General features: G+C 36.7%; 1 protein-coding gene across 1 annotated transcript in view; it reads left to right on the top strand.

Annotated features, from left to right (window-relative positions):
• LOC126356044 (allantoinase) overlaps window positions 1-14,938 on the top strand; it is a 224,317-nt gene that overhangs the window by 149,810 nt on the left and 59,569 nt on the right. The window contains exon 8 of the mRNA XM_050006723.1: window positions 7,198-7,384. Within this exon, the coding sequence (XP_049862680.1) occupies window positions 7,198-7,384 (187 nt within the window). The remainder of the gene's footprint in view (window positions 1-7,197; window positions 7,385-14,938) is intronic.

Here is a 14,938-nt window from a genome sequence, read left to right on the forward strand (position 1 = left end):
GATATGAATATACACGTTTTCATCATATATAAAAATCAGCCTTACACAAGCAAAATAAGTTCATAGATCAAGGTTTAATGAGAGTTATGGATGTCCTCATGCTACATTTATCACTTTATGTGTGACTCAGGGCAGCTACATTTCTTGCTTAATGTGTGACTTGGGCCAGATGTTCAAATATGAGTCAAGTCTCTTTGTTGAAACTTCTTTTGCGAGATTTGAATTCATTCTTTTGGAGCATTTTTCCAAAATTCTATAATGTTCAATCTCCTTTAAGTATTTTAATGTTTCACTCTAGTGTGCTGGTTTGTTGAAACTTCTTTTGTGAGCTTTGAATTAATTCTTTTGGAGCATATTTCCAAAATTCTTTAATGTTCAACCTCCTTTAAGTATTTTAATGTTTCACTCATGTGTGCTGGTTTGTAGTCATGGTCTTCACAAGTCATGTGTGTATTATAAAGTCTCATAAGCTCACAAAGTAGTCTGCCAATATCTTATGAATTTCCTTATGAATTGTCAGTGTTCTAGGCATTTGTTGGAAACATGTTGATAGTGACTTGTACCCCTAAATTTCTTAAATTCTGTAGTATTCTTTTATGTTACTTCTCTTTACGTCTTATTCTATGTTTCCAATGAGGGACTTATTGACTTTTTCCAACTTAAATTGTGCATATACAAGACACGGTTGATGAATGATCTGTCAGGAGACTGCACCACCCTGAAGACCACTGCCACCTGTCAGTATTTGCCAAAGGCTAGTAAATTCTTATTTATATGTGACCAGGTATTGTCACACTGAAACATCTTAAGTTGAGTTGTCTGAAGAAGAGGTTGTAATGCTGGCTCTAGATCCTGGTTGCCATAGAAGTTGCTATTCCAGATGTCTTCAACACATAGAAGTAAAAACCATATGTAATATCTAATTAGGTCTCAAACTATCAGCCTTGGAATTTGTCTATGATATGTGTTTGCATTACAACCAGTCAGCTTGTGGTCACTCCTATAACAACTAACGCATATCTGACTATTACTGTAAGAGTATACATGGCACTAGTCAGAAAAATTTTCATTTGATACTCAACACCACACTCGCAGCCTTCACATGCCTATTACAGCCTGAGATGGTTCTGATTTCTGGACAACAAAGCCAACAGCAAGTGTTATCAGATGTGATGCTGACAGAGCTACTCTTAGTGCAGTGCAGCATTGTTGAGCAACAATATAGGTAAAGTTATGTAGTCTGTTCTAGCCATGTGGTCAGTATAGCAGTTATGCCATACTGTGGTAACTTTGTGCATATCAGGACTCTCTCGTTTCCCTGTAAGTCTTCTTCCGAGACTCAGATTACACATACACTTCAATGTTTTAACACTTTTTTTGTATGAGCCAGATCGCAATGGTATGAAAAACACTTGCGCTGGTGGCTGCTGATTCTGTCATGTCTATACTCGCACACATGGCAATATTCCACCTTTTCAAGTCAATGACAATGGTGGAAGCTGTTATCACAGTTCCTCTTCCTTTGAGATTTTACTGGCTTATAGCAGCATAGCACTCACCTTTAAAGTCACACAAGATGTTATTCATTCATCCTTTCACTTATTCTTATGTCTTGTTCCATTAATCACATTGTGAATCCTTCAGGGACATGTAATTGGTTAAATAGAACATTGGTTTGAAGAAGTATCCACTGCAAACTATCTCTGTAAAATACAGGATGTCTCAAAATGAATATACAGGTCTTAAGGCTTTGTAGCACATATTACATTCACTTTACAATTATAAATACTGCTCCAAATGAAAGAGAAACACAAACATTTTTTCTTACAATTATTCAGTGTGAACACTGATCACACATCGAGTCGATAGGCAAGTTGTTCCGAAACCTTTATCAATGTGTCAGGAGTAACTGTTGCAATAACACTGTTTCTAAAGTCAGATCAGCTGGTATCAGAGGCACATACACATGATCACATCAGATTGTGTGTGAACGTGGAGCCCATGCATGAAATGCTGTGTCAACTGGTCCCTTGCACCCAATCCACCTGTCGGATACAACACCGTTTAACCAGTCGCATACTGAGATATGCCAGTGAGGTAGCGCACCATCTTGCTCCCACATAAAGATGTGTTGTTCTTCTTCTTCCCATTTAGACATGGGCCACAGCTGTAGCACATCAAGATAAGAAACATCAGTTACAGTTGATTCACTGAAAAAGATAGGCCCATAAACTTTCCCCGGGCTAAGACTCACACTCATTTAATACCTTTTTCAGTCACTCTTTGTCATTCCATACTCTTCCCATTGCACACATGTATAAAAACAAAACTGTTTGAGTTGTTCTTTCATTTGTTGCATTATTTACAATTCTAAGTTGAACATAATAAATGCTACAATGCCTTAAAACTGGTTTGTTCATTTTGAAACACCCTGTGTACTAAAAGTCAATTATGACTAGTGTTAATCTAATCACATTAATATTTAAAAACCACTGATGTTTGACTTCGGTCATCTGTCCTTTTTTATGTAATACTTCACACAATGCATTTATGATACTTCACGAAGCACCCTGTCAGCTATCTACATATTGCTATATCCAAAAGTTATATAATATGAACATCAGCGCTAACCACAATTTACAACCACAAATACAAATTTTCTGATAAATCACAGAAATATTGACTAATAAGGTATTCTCTTACTTTAGTATTGAATGGTCAGTGATTTCCAATTTCTTGCTTGATAGCAACCTTTTAAAGACTTTTGCATCAGAATATAAAAATAGATTCTGAGCCCTGGTGTGGGATAAATAGTCTAAATGAATATTATTGCTAGTATTTCCATTGTAAATTGCTAAGTTCATCAAAAATTGATCATTTTATTAGTCACAAATACCATTACGGAGTATGTATAGGATGGTTAGAAAGAGCCTGAAAAGTTTGTAAGGGGTTTGAAGGATAGGTTGTGTTGAGATATAATTGTTAAGAAAAGATTCGATACATTGCATCATTTGTGATCTAATTAGCATTCATAGTAGCCAGTCAGGTCATTGTGCATGCAGATTCAAGTGGACTACCAGATACATTTAGTGTCAGTTGTTTTCATAGTCTAGAAACAGGTTTGATCATTACTACTGTCCCATGTCTAATTTTTGCATTGGTCTCTTACTCAGTTTTAGGAAACCAATTAAGGAAAATGTTTGGCAACAACTTCTTTGGGGGGCCACTTGAATTTGCATGCATGTTGCCCAGGTTAATGTATTCACATTCTGGTGCCACTTCAATTTATTATCTATATGGATGCTCAGGAACTTCACACACTGTATGCCCATTAACATCTACGTCTGAATCTGTAAGAAAATTTTGCACACGAGTTCTCACAAGATTAGGGTTTACTGTGAACCAGCTGTAGGCCTGTTCCATTATTCTCCTGGCTGCATCTGGTATGAATTTGTATGGTCCCTTTGTCCATATAACTTTGTCATCAGGAAACGTTACAGTTTTTTAAAAGTCTTCCTATGGTCAGGATAAATCATTTATGTAGACCAAGAATTTTCTGTTAGGAAGGTCAGAATTCACTGAAATTCTTGCACCACAGTACCAAAGTGTTGTGCTATAGGGGTCAAAAGAAAATGGAGCAACTCACTGATGAAATGGAGGGGTTCTGTTAAAGTCTAGCTGGCACCATTTAAGGAAAGGTGTGTGTGTGTGTGTGTGTGTGTGTGTGTGTGTGTGTGTGTGTGTGTGTGTGTGTGTGTGTTGTCTATATTGTACTCTAGCTTGAAACAGGATGACTCCAAAAGCTATTGAGTTTCCTTTCTTTTTTGTGTCTGCCTGTTGACTACACTTTAGTTTCTGCTTTTCAATGAGTGGTTTCCTTTACACCTTAAGTATTCACACTGTACCAGAGCTTTCCTATGTATTATGTGGTACTCCACTTTCTGCATTTGGAGGAGAAAAACCCTGCAACAATAAGCTCTGAGTTGGTTGAAGTATACAGCAGCAATGCATCATATGATATGGTAATAACATAAATGTTATACGGCATTGTTGGCTGGGATATCGCATAAGGTAGCTTCAGTTGTCCATCAGGAAGGTCATTCTTCCTCTGCCTGCATTGGCCTCTTTCACTGTGAATATGTGCCAGATGTGTTGCATATATATTTGTAGAGTTGATGTATATATAATAGGTGTGTGTGTACAGCATAATGTTAGATGCAAGACCAGTCCCATAAATCCTCCCATTCTTACTTACCCCAGGCCAGTCACAGGCACCTCCTATCCCATCAAAGGTGGGCTATCTCTGAAAGCAGCAATGTGATCTACAAAATAAGCTGCAACTATTGTGCTGATTGACAACTAGTAAGTTGTCTGCCCATATAAATGGTAACTGCCTAATTGTGACATAGAGACAGCTGGACCACCCAGTTACTGAACATCATGCACTTCAAGAGACAGCTGGACCACCCAGTTGCTGAAAATGCTGGCCAACATGATGCACTTGATTTCAATGACTGCCTCACAGTCTGAGCCATCAGGATCCTTATTAATAACACCAGCTTTTCTGAACTGCACAAGAGAGAATTCTCTGCAACTGTCCTTCACTCCCATAATCCCCCCTTCTGCCCCCCCACCCCCTCAACCTCACCCTTTTGCTAGACCTTACACAATTCCACCGATGCACCTACAAGTCTCTTCCCCTTCTCTACACTTCTCTTCTGCCCCCCCCCCCCCTCCCCTAGCCCCTCTCACCATCACAATAAAAATCAGACTATCAGACTCCTGATTCTGCACTCTGCACCTAGCAGCCCTATCTTGTCCCCAGCACATCCCTGGATGCTCTTACTCCATGTAGTCTAACCTCTAACCCCACCCCTACCCTGCTATTCCTCCTCATTGCTCCACACCTCCTCCTTACCCCCATGAACCAACCCAGATCACTGCTCATGTCAGATACAATCACAGTCCATATTCAGGCCCTGTCAATCAGTGAGAGTGCCATATATGTTACTTGTGCTTGTGTGAATGTGTATGACAGTATTATAAAAAGAATAGACTGCTACTCACTATATGCGTAGATCCCGCAGCCAAAAGGCCTTCTACTGGATTGGACCAAGCACACACACACACACACACACACACACACACACACACACACACACACACACACACACAAATACTCATGCAAACACAGCTCACACACACAACTGGGTCTGGCTGCCAAGGCCAGACACAGGCCTCATCAGCCAGATAGTGGTCATGCGTGTGGGTTGCATTTGCATGAATGTGTAGGTGTATGTTGTCTAATTCAGAAGAAGGCTCTTTGGCTGAAAGATTACTTGTTTGGCAGTCTTTTTGTTGTGCCTGTCTGTTGACTCAGCATCTGCACTAATCTCCACTATATGGTGAGTGTCATTCTAGCTTTTACATAATATTGTTATTAATCCATCATGGATTTCCATTCCAAATTTGTATGTGTTTTCTATTTTGAAAGGTCTTTATGTACAAAAGCTTACATGTTAAGAGTCTTTTCATTGTGTTTGTCAGTGACTCAATGTCCTCTATGTGAGAAGTAGCAGACTATCTTTTTCATATTGTTGTCGTGTTATGTTTATATTGTATGATGATGATGATGGTTATGATGATGATAAGAGAAGAGAGAGAGGGCAAAACCCAGTGCTGACACATAGCTCACTCCTCTCAAATGGCATCAAGGGAGCTACTGAAATTATCATCCCCATCTGACAGATAGATCACCACCAACAGTCTCACTTCATGAGATACTGCAGAGATCTGGAATTTAATCCACAATATTGTGCAAAGAAAGGTGATAAGGAACTATACATCACTACCCCTCCACCCTTCACTGGACAAAAACTGGCAGTTAAAATTTCATTCACCACCAGGACTCAGAAAAAGTGTGTTTTAGTGACACTGGCTATGAAGGTAGGTTATATGACACATTGACATACAACTCTCTGTGAAAAACTAGGAAAAGTCCCACCAACCTCAGGCAGCAGTGAAATACTACAACAGGTCAGGGCATTCCATCTAATCACCATGGACAAGTTTGGGTGTACCCTCATTAACCCAAAGACAAAGGAGCAGAGCAAGCAGTGGAAACATGCAGAATAATACAGAGACCTAACCATAACTGCTCAATGTAAAGTTGAGTGTGGAGGTGCCAACAGACTATGGTGCTACAGGGCAAACAATTGTAGTAACATACTACCAAAGACTCTTGAGTTTATAGGGGGCTGTCAAGATGAAGTGTCATGGGAAGCTGTTTAAGGGGATATTTTTGCTCCATGACAGTGACATAGCTCATCCTGAATGGATGCTTCTTTGGGCTATCAAATTTTGTCTCATTCCCTGTACTTTCCTGAGATATCATCCAACAACTTATTCCTGTTTCCTCAGATGAAGAAGCCATTCCACTGCAAGTATTTCCAGAATGATAACATGTTGGTTTACAAGGAGTTACATTTCTTGAACAGTGAATATGCAGATATTCACAATTAAGGTCTCTGCCATGTAATGTATCATAAAGAAAAATGTGTCACATAGAAGGCCAAACATGAAGAACAGGCTTGATGCCATTAACAAGTTCTATGATCACATATTGACTTTTTCAAAGTGATAATTAAAAATCTGTAGCTACATACAATAAGCCAGTTTTTGTAGGTTGAAAAAGTGCTGTGCCAGTGAAAGGCATGTAAACATATTAAAGCCAAGTTTGGCACACAGTTCTGAATGGTCACACAGTGTTTACCAACATGATATTTTTGTGTTTAGTTCTGTCACGATGACATCTGTGATCTCATATATTACTTTCTTTGTGGAGAAAATTTTATTATTTTTAAAAATGGGTGTTTACAATGTCTCTACTCCTAAACAGATCAGAATTTTGTTGTATGCAACTACTACAAAAGATAGTCAAAATAGTATAAGAAATGTAATGGGTTTGTAAGAACAAGTGATTTTCTTATTATAAAAGTAAATATATTCTCTGTTGTTGCACGTATTTTCTAGCTCCACATCATTTAACATCTTCATTCATTAAGGAGACATTTGTGCATATCATCTCATGTGGCTTATTTAAATTATTTTAGAATGCATTATTTGTGTTATGTATTACTGTCAAAACAAACTTTGATTTAGATCTGAGTTGCTAATTCAGTTTTATAATGATTTCAGAGTAAGGTGTCACGTGGTTCATTTATCTGCAGCAGATGCTCTTCCATTTATACACAAAGCAAAACAAGCAGGATTACCTCTAACAGTAGAGACATGTTTCCACTACCTCACATTGAATGCTGAATCAATTCCAGATAAAGCAACACAGTACAAATGCTGCCCACCAATTCGTGAACTGCAAAACAGAGTGAGTCATAAGTATCTTTTGTCTAGATGTATATTACCATCATACAAATATTGTTATGGTAGTCTTCTTGAATAATAAGCTCCATCATCAGCTACTGAAAATGGAAAATTGCAAGGATAAGACACAAAAGCATTGGAAGAGAGTATCTGTTCTGCAAATGACAGTGCATGTAAACATGTAGAAACTAGGATCTATGTTGGTATTAGACATTGTCTCATTGTCAACAAATTCTTGCACTGTGGAGTGCATGTGACTGTTCTATTCAGTGTTGTGTAATGTGCCACACACAACTGAGATGCCACTGGCTCCAGTTTACATAACAACTTGCTCAAATATAAAAATATCTGATTTTATGAAGTAGTATGCAACATTATTTTTGATTATATGTACAAGGGTAATCCCAAAAATAAGGTCTCCTATTTTTTATAATTACATAGATCTGTTTATTTCTACAATGGTTTGCATCAGTTTACAGCTTGAACATTTAGCTATTTTTTGACATAATCACCATTTCTGTTGATGCATTTTTGTAGACTCTGTAGCAGTTTTTGTATGCTCATGTCGTACCAGCCCACTGCCATGCTGTTCAGAAAGTTATGAACCTCTTCCTTCACCTCGTCGTTGGAGCTGAATCACTTTCTGGCCAAATGTTCTTTTAACCTAAGGAACAGGTGATAGTCACTGAGTGCCAAGTCAGAAGTATAGGGTGGGTGGGTGATTATGTTCCACTGAAACTGTTTTAGGAGAGCAATTGTTTGCCGAGTGATGTGTGGGTGAGCATTGTCATGGAGAATGTGTATGCCCTTGCTCAACATTCCTCTTCTCTGGTTCTGAATTGCCTGTTTGAGTTTTTTTCAGAGTCTCACAGTACCTGTCAACATTAAAAGTGGTCCCCTGCAATTGAGCTCTGATGATGAGGTGAAAGAAGTGCTTCATAACTTTCTGAACAGCATGCCGGCGAGCCAGTATGACATGGGCACACAAAAAATGCCACAGCATCCACAAAAATGCATTGACAGGAATGGTGATTATGTTGAAAAATAGCTAAATGTTCAAGCTGTAAACTGATGTAAACCATTGTAGAAATAAATAGGTCTATGTACTTATAAAAGAATAGGAGACCTTACTTTTGGGATTACCCTCCTATTTCAGAATGACCAATGATTTGGATAATAATGAAATTGAAGAGTATAATTATAAATACCAAATACAACCAATGGTAAAATATATTCTCTTTCAAGACATTTAGTCTGGTTGTGGGCCAAATTCTGAAAAAGACAATTTTAGCATTAATCAAAAATGAACAGTTATATAGGTTTGTAACAACAGAAGTCTGTTTACAATGAACACACCCATTTGGCATGCAACTAACAGGAGATTTCAGTCATTAAATGTAGATAAACAGTTAATTTAAAGGAGTGTTAAAAAGAAATGTTGCAATATTTTGAGGAATCACAGTATCTTGATTTATGCATGTAGAGAGTTTGTTGAAATTGCTAGCAACAGAATACAAAACTCCACTTTGAACCATTTACAAGGAAATTCAGTAATTTGAAAAAAAATTGTAGGTCATATCACAATCATATAAATCATAGTTTAGCTCAAATAGATTGTTCTTACTAGCTACCAAGGCCCTACACCAATGCTAGAAAATGTACTAGCAGCTGAATGTGTATTCCTATTTCTATGAAACAATTCCAACGAGACTTGTGGTTAGTGATTTAATATATGTTACAGCTCAATTTGTCTGTGTAAATACTTCATTTTCTTTAACTGCTTTGCTCCAGAAAATAATTCCATAATAGGGGACCACAGCAAAAGTTTTCAGTATAGCTAATATCTTTATCTTCTAGTAAATTTAATAAAAAATATTTCCAAGTGCAAAATATACTAATTTATCTTAAAATTTCAATAAAGACATTATCATAGCCAGAAGAATCATCTCTTTTAGCAAAATAATGATTTTTATAGTTTCTTTGGTGCTGAACTTTTTTATTATTTAATCCTTAAGAAACACAGACACTTTCATCAGGTCCATTTGACACAAAACTAAAACATAAAGAACAACACAATACTCCATCATTCCATGGGGTTATTTTTAAAACTGTCTAATTTTATCCCCTCATCAAAATAAAGAGAAAAGCTTTCCATTGGAGCCTTTGCTACTGTAGCCAGTGGAAAAGTGCTTGTCCTACAAGAGATGATATAGCTTTTGCTTCTTCCCTTATGAGTAATGGGTTTTATCTGCCATTAACAGCTATACATGACTGTATGGATAGATTTACTGATCAAGAGTAGACCAATATGCACCTAGAGTATTTATTCCTTGAATGCAATGGATGACTATCTAAGATAACTGATTTTTTCAACAGAAAATTGTTAGACTTTTGCAAAAGTCTATGTTACAGCATGATTTAGCAGGTGATTTTGTTACCACATCAACCCAAAACATATAACAACAGGTCATTAATTACTTGGATATTATCAGAATAAAAATAACGCTTATCTTCCATGCAGAATAACAGATCCAGGATTCTTGATCATAAAAATATTAATCTGGCAGTATTTGTATATATCTTCTAATTTATCCATGCTGATGCAATGGATAAATCCAGAGTATTTCACAATCATCAGTTCCATAATACTTATAAATTCAAATCCAGTCTTCGACATTACATTGTAGTATGAAACACAACAATCATCTAAGCCATAACTGTACGGAGCCTGAATTCACAGCCTTATTCACTTAAATAACATCTCAAGAATGAATTCAGTTTCACTACTATTTCAATTTATATTAAATGTAAATGATAACTAAAAAAGATCAGTACAAAAAATTCACATGCAACACCCTACAATAGTGGTTATACCATTCCAAAATCTTCATTATTTTGTACAAAATACACTGTTCCATCCATTGGCACTAAAACCAGTGGCAAGGCGTGGGGCCCTGCGGCTTCCCCTACCTTTCAGGGTAAGCAAAAAATGTGGTGTAGTCAGGTATTTTTGTTTCAAGGAAATGGTTTCAAAGTCAGTTTTACAAAGGTTTTTAACAGGGTCAGAACTGTAAGTTTTTATGGGTACTTACAAGTCACCATTTGTCTTTCAATATATTAAAAATATCTCTATAACCATAGGTCTAGCCCCCTGTGACTATCATATGGGTGCCATTTGTTCCAACTCATACTGAAGACTAGTAATTATGAAAGAACAGTTTCATCATGTAATAAGTTTGTATTGAGTTATCGATCTTTGAAGTCTAATCATTACTCTTCATGGCATTATACATTAAGTGCTTTAAGGTGAAAATTAATATGTGGTCATACATATATTTTAACATAACAAAATTACACACATCAAAAAAAGTTTTACATCACCCCGGTTCCCAGAACACCTGAAGATAGACGTTGACTTTGGACATTGTATCACAAACACAGTCCCTTTGACTGTTCACAGATGTCACTAAACCTGCGCAAAGATGTAAACAGCCATGCATGAGCAGTGGCTATTAGATGGAGGGTGTCTGACAGCCGATTAGTTCCAGTCATTCAACCAGGAAATAGGTACATGTTGTTTGTAGTTCAACCATGCCTAGACAGTCAATACCATAGTTTGATCATGTCCACATTCTACTTTATGCCAGGAAGGGCTCTCAACAGGGGAAGTGTCTAGTAGTGAACCAAAGTGATGTTGTTCGCACATGGAGTAGATACAGAGAGACAGGAATTGCCGATGACATGCCTCGCTCAGGCCGCAGAAGGGTTACTACTGCAGTGGATGACCACTACCTATGGATTATCACTCAGAGGAACCCTGATAACAATGCCACCATGTTGAATAATGCTTTTTGTGCAGCCATAGGACGCCATGTTACGAATCACACTGTGCGCAATAGGCATTTCATTCCCGACGTCCATCTTTGCAATCACAACATCATGGAGCATGGTACAGATGGGCCAACAGCATGCCGAATGGACCACTCAGGATTGGCATCATACTCTCTTCACTGATGAGTGTCAAATATGCCTTCAACTAGACAATCATCAGAGACGTGTTTGGGGCAGCCCGATCAAGCTGAATGCCTTAGACACACTGTCCAGTGAGTGATACAAGGTGGAGGTTCGCTGCTATTTTGGCGTGGCATTATGTGGGGCTGGTGTACACTGGTGGCGGTCATGGAAGATGCTGTAATGGCTGCACAGTATGTGAATGCCATCCTCCGACTGATAGTGCAACCATATTGGTAGCATATTGGTGAGGCATTTGTCTTCATGGATGACAATTCACACCCCCATCATGTACATCTTGTGGATGACTTTCTTCAGTATAACAACATCATTCAACTAGAGTGGCCAGCACGTTCGTCAAACATGAACCCTATCGAATATGCCTGATATAGATTGAAAAGGGTGATTTAGGGTCGATGTGACCCACCAACCACTCTGAGGGATCTCTGCCGAATCAGAAGAAGTGGGACAATCTAGACCCACACTGCCTTGATGAACTTGTGGATAGTATACAGGCATGTATCAATGCAAGAGGACATGCTACTGGGTATTAGAGATACTGGTGTGTACAGCAGTCTGGATCACCATCTCTGAAGGTCTTGCTGTATGGTGGTGAAACATGCAATGTGCAGTTTTCATGAGCAATAAAAAGGGCAGAAATGATGTTTATGTTGATCTCTATTGCAATTTTCTGTACAGGTTCTGGAACTCTCGGAACAGTGGTGATGCAAAAGTTTTTGCGACATGTGTATTATGTATGACAATGTGTACTTAAAAGCTGAATCACATGCTTACACACACACACACCCAGAATTCCATGCATTAAATTTATACATGATTGTCTGCTGGAAAATGCATGTGACATAAAAAATTGGAAAATTGAAAAAATATTTTTAAGTGTCAGCATTGAGTGGACACTGGCAAAACTGGATCAGGATGGGTGTTTATTTGTTACAGGAGCACCTATAAATAGTAACTGTTGGCGTTTATTTTCAAACATACCTAATTATATAATTGTTTGTTGTATATTATGCATCAAGGAAAATAATTAATTAGTCTTCATCTTCTTTTTTCTCCCTTGTTTCTTGTGTCTTGGAACCATTCATCTACTTTCATCTCCTTCATGAAATTTGCATAAACTCTACATCTCTTTCCTTCTATGAATCATGTTACATCATTTTGTTGAATCAGCCCTAGGTATACGAAATGAAGTATGCATGAAAGAACAGTAAATTTTTGGTGGATGCATAATACAATATGTATATGATCATTGCTAAACATAGAAAAGTAACTCCAGTGTGAAAAGAATCAGCTCAATTTCATAAGCATGCATTTAAAAAATTCTTTCATTGATACTAGCCTAAGCTAATTACTTGAATACTTAATGTAGAAGGAACAAATACATTTCTGTCAACTGTGGGCACCACATGTGTCAAAAATTGATAGTGTAATGCATGCGATCCACGAATCATCACAATGCTGAAAGAAATTCATCGTTATTACACAAAACTACAAAGCATATTTACATATAGATTATCCATAAGAATTAAATTACTGAGTAATATTTTTATTAGTAACAGAGGAAAAAAATGATCAATAGCTTACTCATTTAGCAACATTCCATATCCATCACCATGTAAACAAGTCAGTTCTTCATACTGGTGAACAATAGTGCTTTTAATAATGTACAAAAACAAAGTATCGTAATCTCCAGATGTTTATTATTAAGTGGCAACTAATTGCTACTGTGTACAAAACACAAAAGTAAGTTGTAGTCGTCTTCAGAAACATGACTTCACAATACTACTGTAAAAGCGTAGTTAATTTGTCTAAATTATACCATAATAATCAGAATTTTCATCAATCCAGTGATATTGATCCCCCAGATCCTTTGTTACATTCGACATCAACTGCAATGCCCTTGTTTGTCAAAACTCATTTATACTATCTCTCAGATGGTATTCATGGTGGATAGCAGCATGTCACCTCATCTTCAACAAATATTCAGTGAAAACACATTATACATGACTCAATAAAAATAATCCATTTTATCTCACGACAACTAATCCCTAACCATAACTTCATTATCATATTCTTCTTAATAGTAAATAACATATTTAAGACCTCAGACCTCATAATCATCATCATGATCATCATCATCATAATACTCCATAAAACCCAATACATCATCATAATCATATCATCTCACAATAAATCTTAAATGCTTCAATTGACAGCTACCTCTCACCTAACTGAAACATTGTGAAAATAGTGTGTCATTATCTATCTAATCAAGGTCTCACAGCAGACATCACATATTCATCCTCATTAATAGCATTATTCAGTATTAGTTTGTTCTCATTTTGACAAGATTCTTCATTATTTTGTATGGCCTCACTCTGCACAAAACATTTTTCCTTATCTAGTCTAATACTTAATAAATGCCTCTAAGTACAAATGGGATAGTTAGTAAAAGCAGTTCTAGCCACAAAAAAACTGTAGCATGACTGTAAAGGCAACAAATCTGGTCTCCCTGTCTCCCACATTATTAACCTTATTGTAATTGCAATTTCATAAGATGAAGCATAATTATTATTTGAGTGCAATCAAAAGAAGTAGCAAGATGTACTGCCAAACCACGCTAAGTATAATTACAGTGAAACAAATTTATTGCTCAAACTTGAAGCAATGTTATTAAGGAATTTCACACATCAAATTAATTTCTGAAGCTACGTACTGTCTTTCATTAATTAAGCATAATGTTTTGCAAATTCTTTAATCACTGTGAGATCATATTCTAAAATAATTAATCTATGACTAAAAACTGAGAGAATTGATATCAGTGACAGGAAGACATAGCTTTAACAAACTGAAAAGATATAAGATGAAAGACACCACAGAAAACTGAAATGGCAGAAGTGCTACAACAGCTCGAGGCCCCATGCATGCCAAGCACATAACATACAATATGTGTATGTCCTTCTGAGTGTTTATATAAAATAAACCTTCAACATTACAGCAAAGCTATATGAAATGTAACTACAGAGCATAAACAAAATTCTTCAGTGCAAACCATACTAAAATATGGAAGACAGTATGTTATTAGATCAAATTCTTATAATTCAACACAGTCACTAGCATATAATCCTATATAGCAAAGTTAATATGTCAACCAGTTCAAAAGTTGAATAAGAAAGAACAAGTATGCTAGCGTAGACTTACTGCTACTTGAATCAGCATAATATACTACACTGCAACTAAATCCTTTGAATTGCTTTTAAACTGATTACAAAATTTGTTCTTATACTTATCCCACCAGTCAAGCTGCAGTTGTTTACAAAAAGTTAGACACTCTTTTATAAAAAGTTTCTTTACACAGAATGGACTTTGACTAGTTTTTTTTTTTAATTTAATATTGAAAATTCATCTTCTTTTGACATCTCAGATACTATGCTTTCACTTTTCTCTGACAGAAACTCATCTTTACTTATTTATTTATTTCATGTTCCATAGAACCTGGAAGTGAGTGAATCGCAAGGATATGGAA

This window comes from Schistocerca gregaria, chromosome 3 (genome assembly GCF_023897955.1).
Source record: "Schistocerca gregaria isolate iqSchGreg1 chromosome 3, iqSchGreg1.2, whole genome shotgun sequence".
NCBI lineage: Eukaryota > Metazoa > Arthropoda > Insecta > Orthoptera > Acrididae > Schistocerca > Schistocerca gregaria.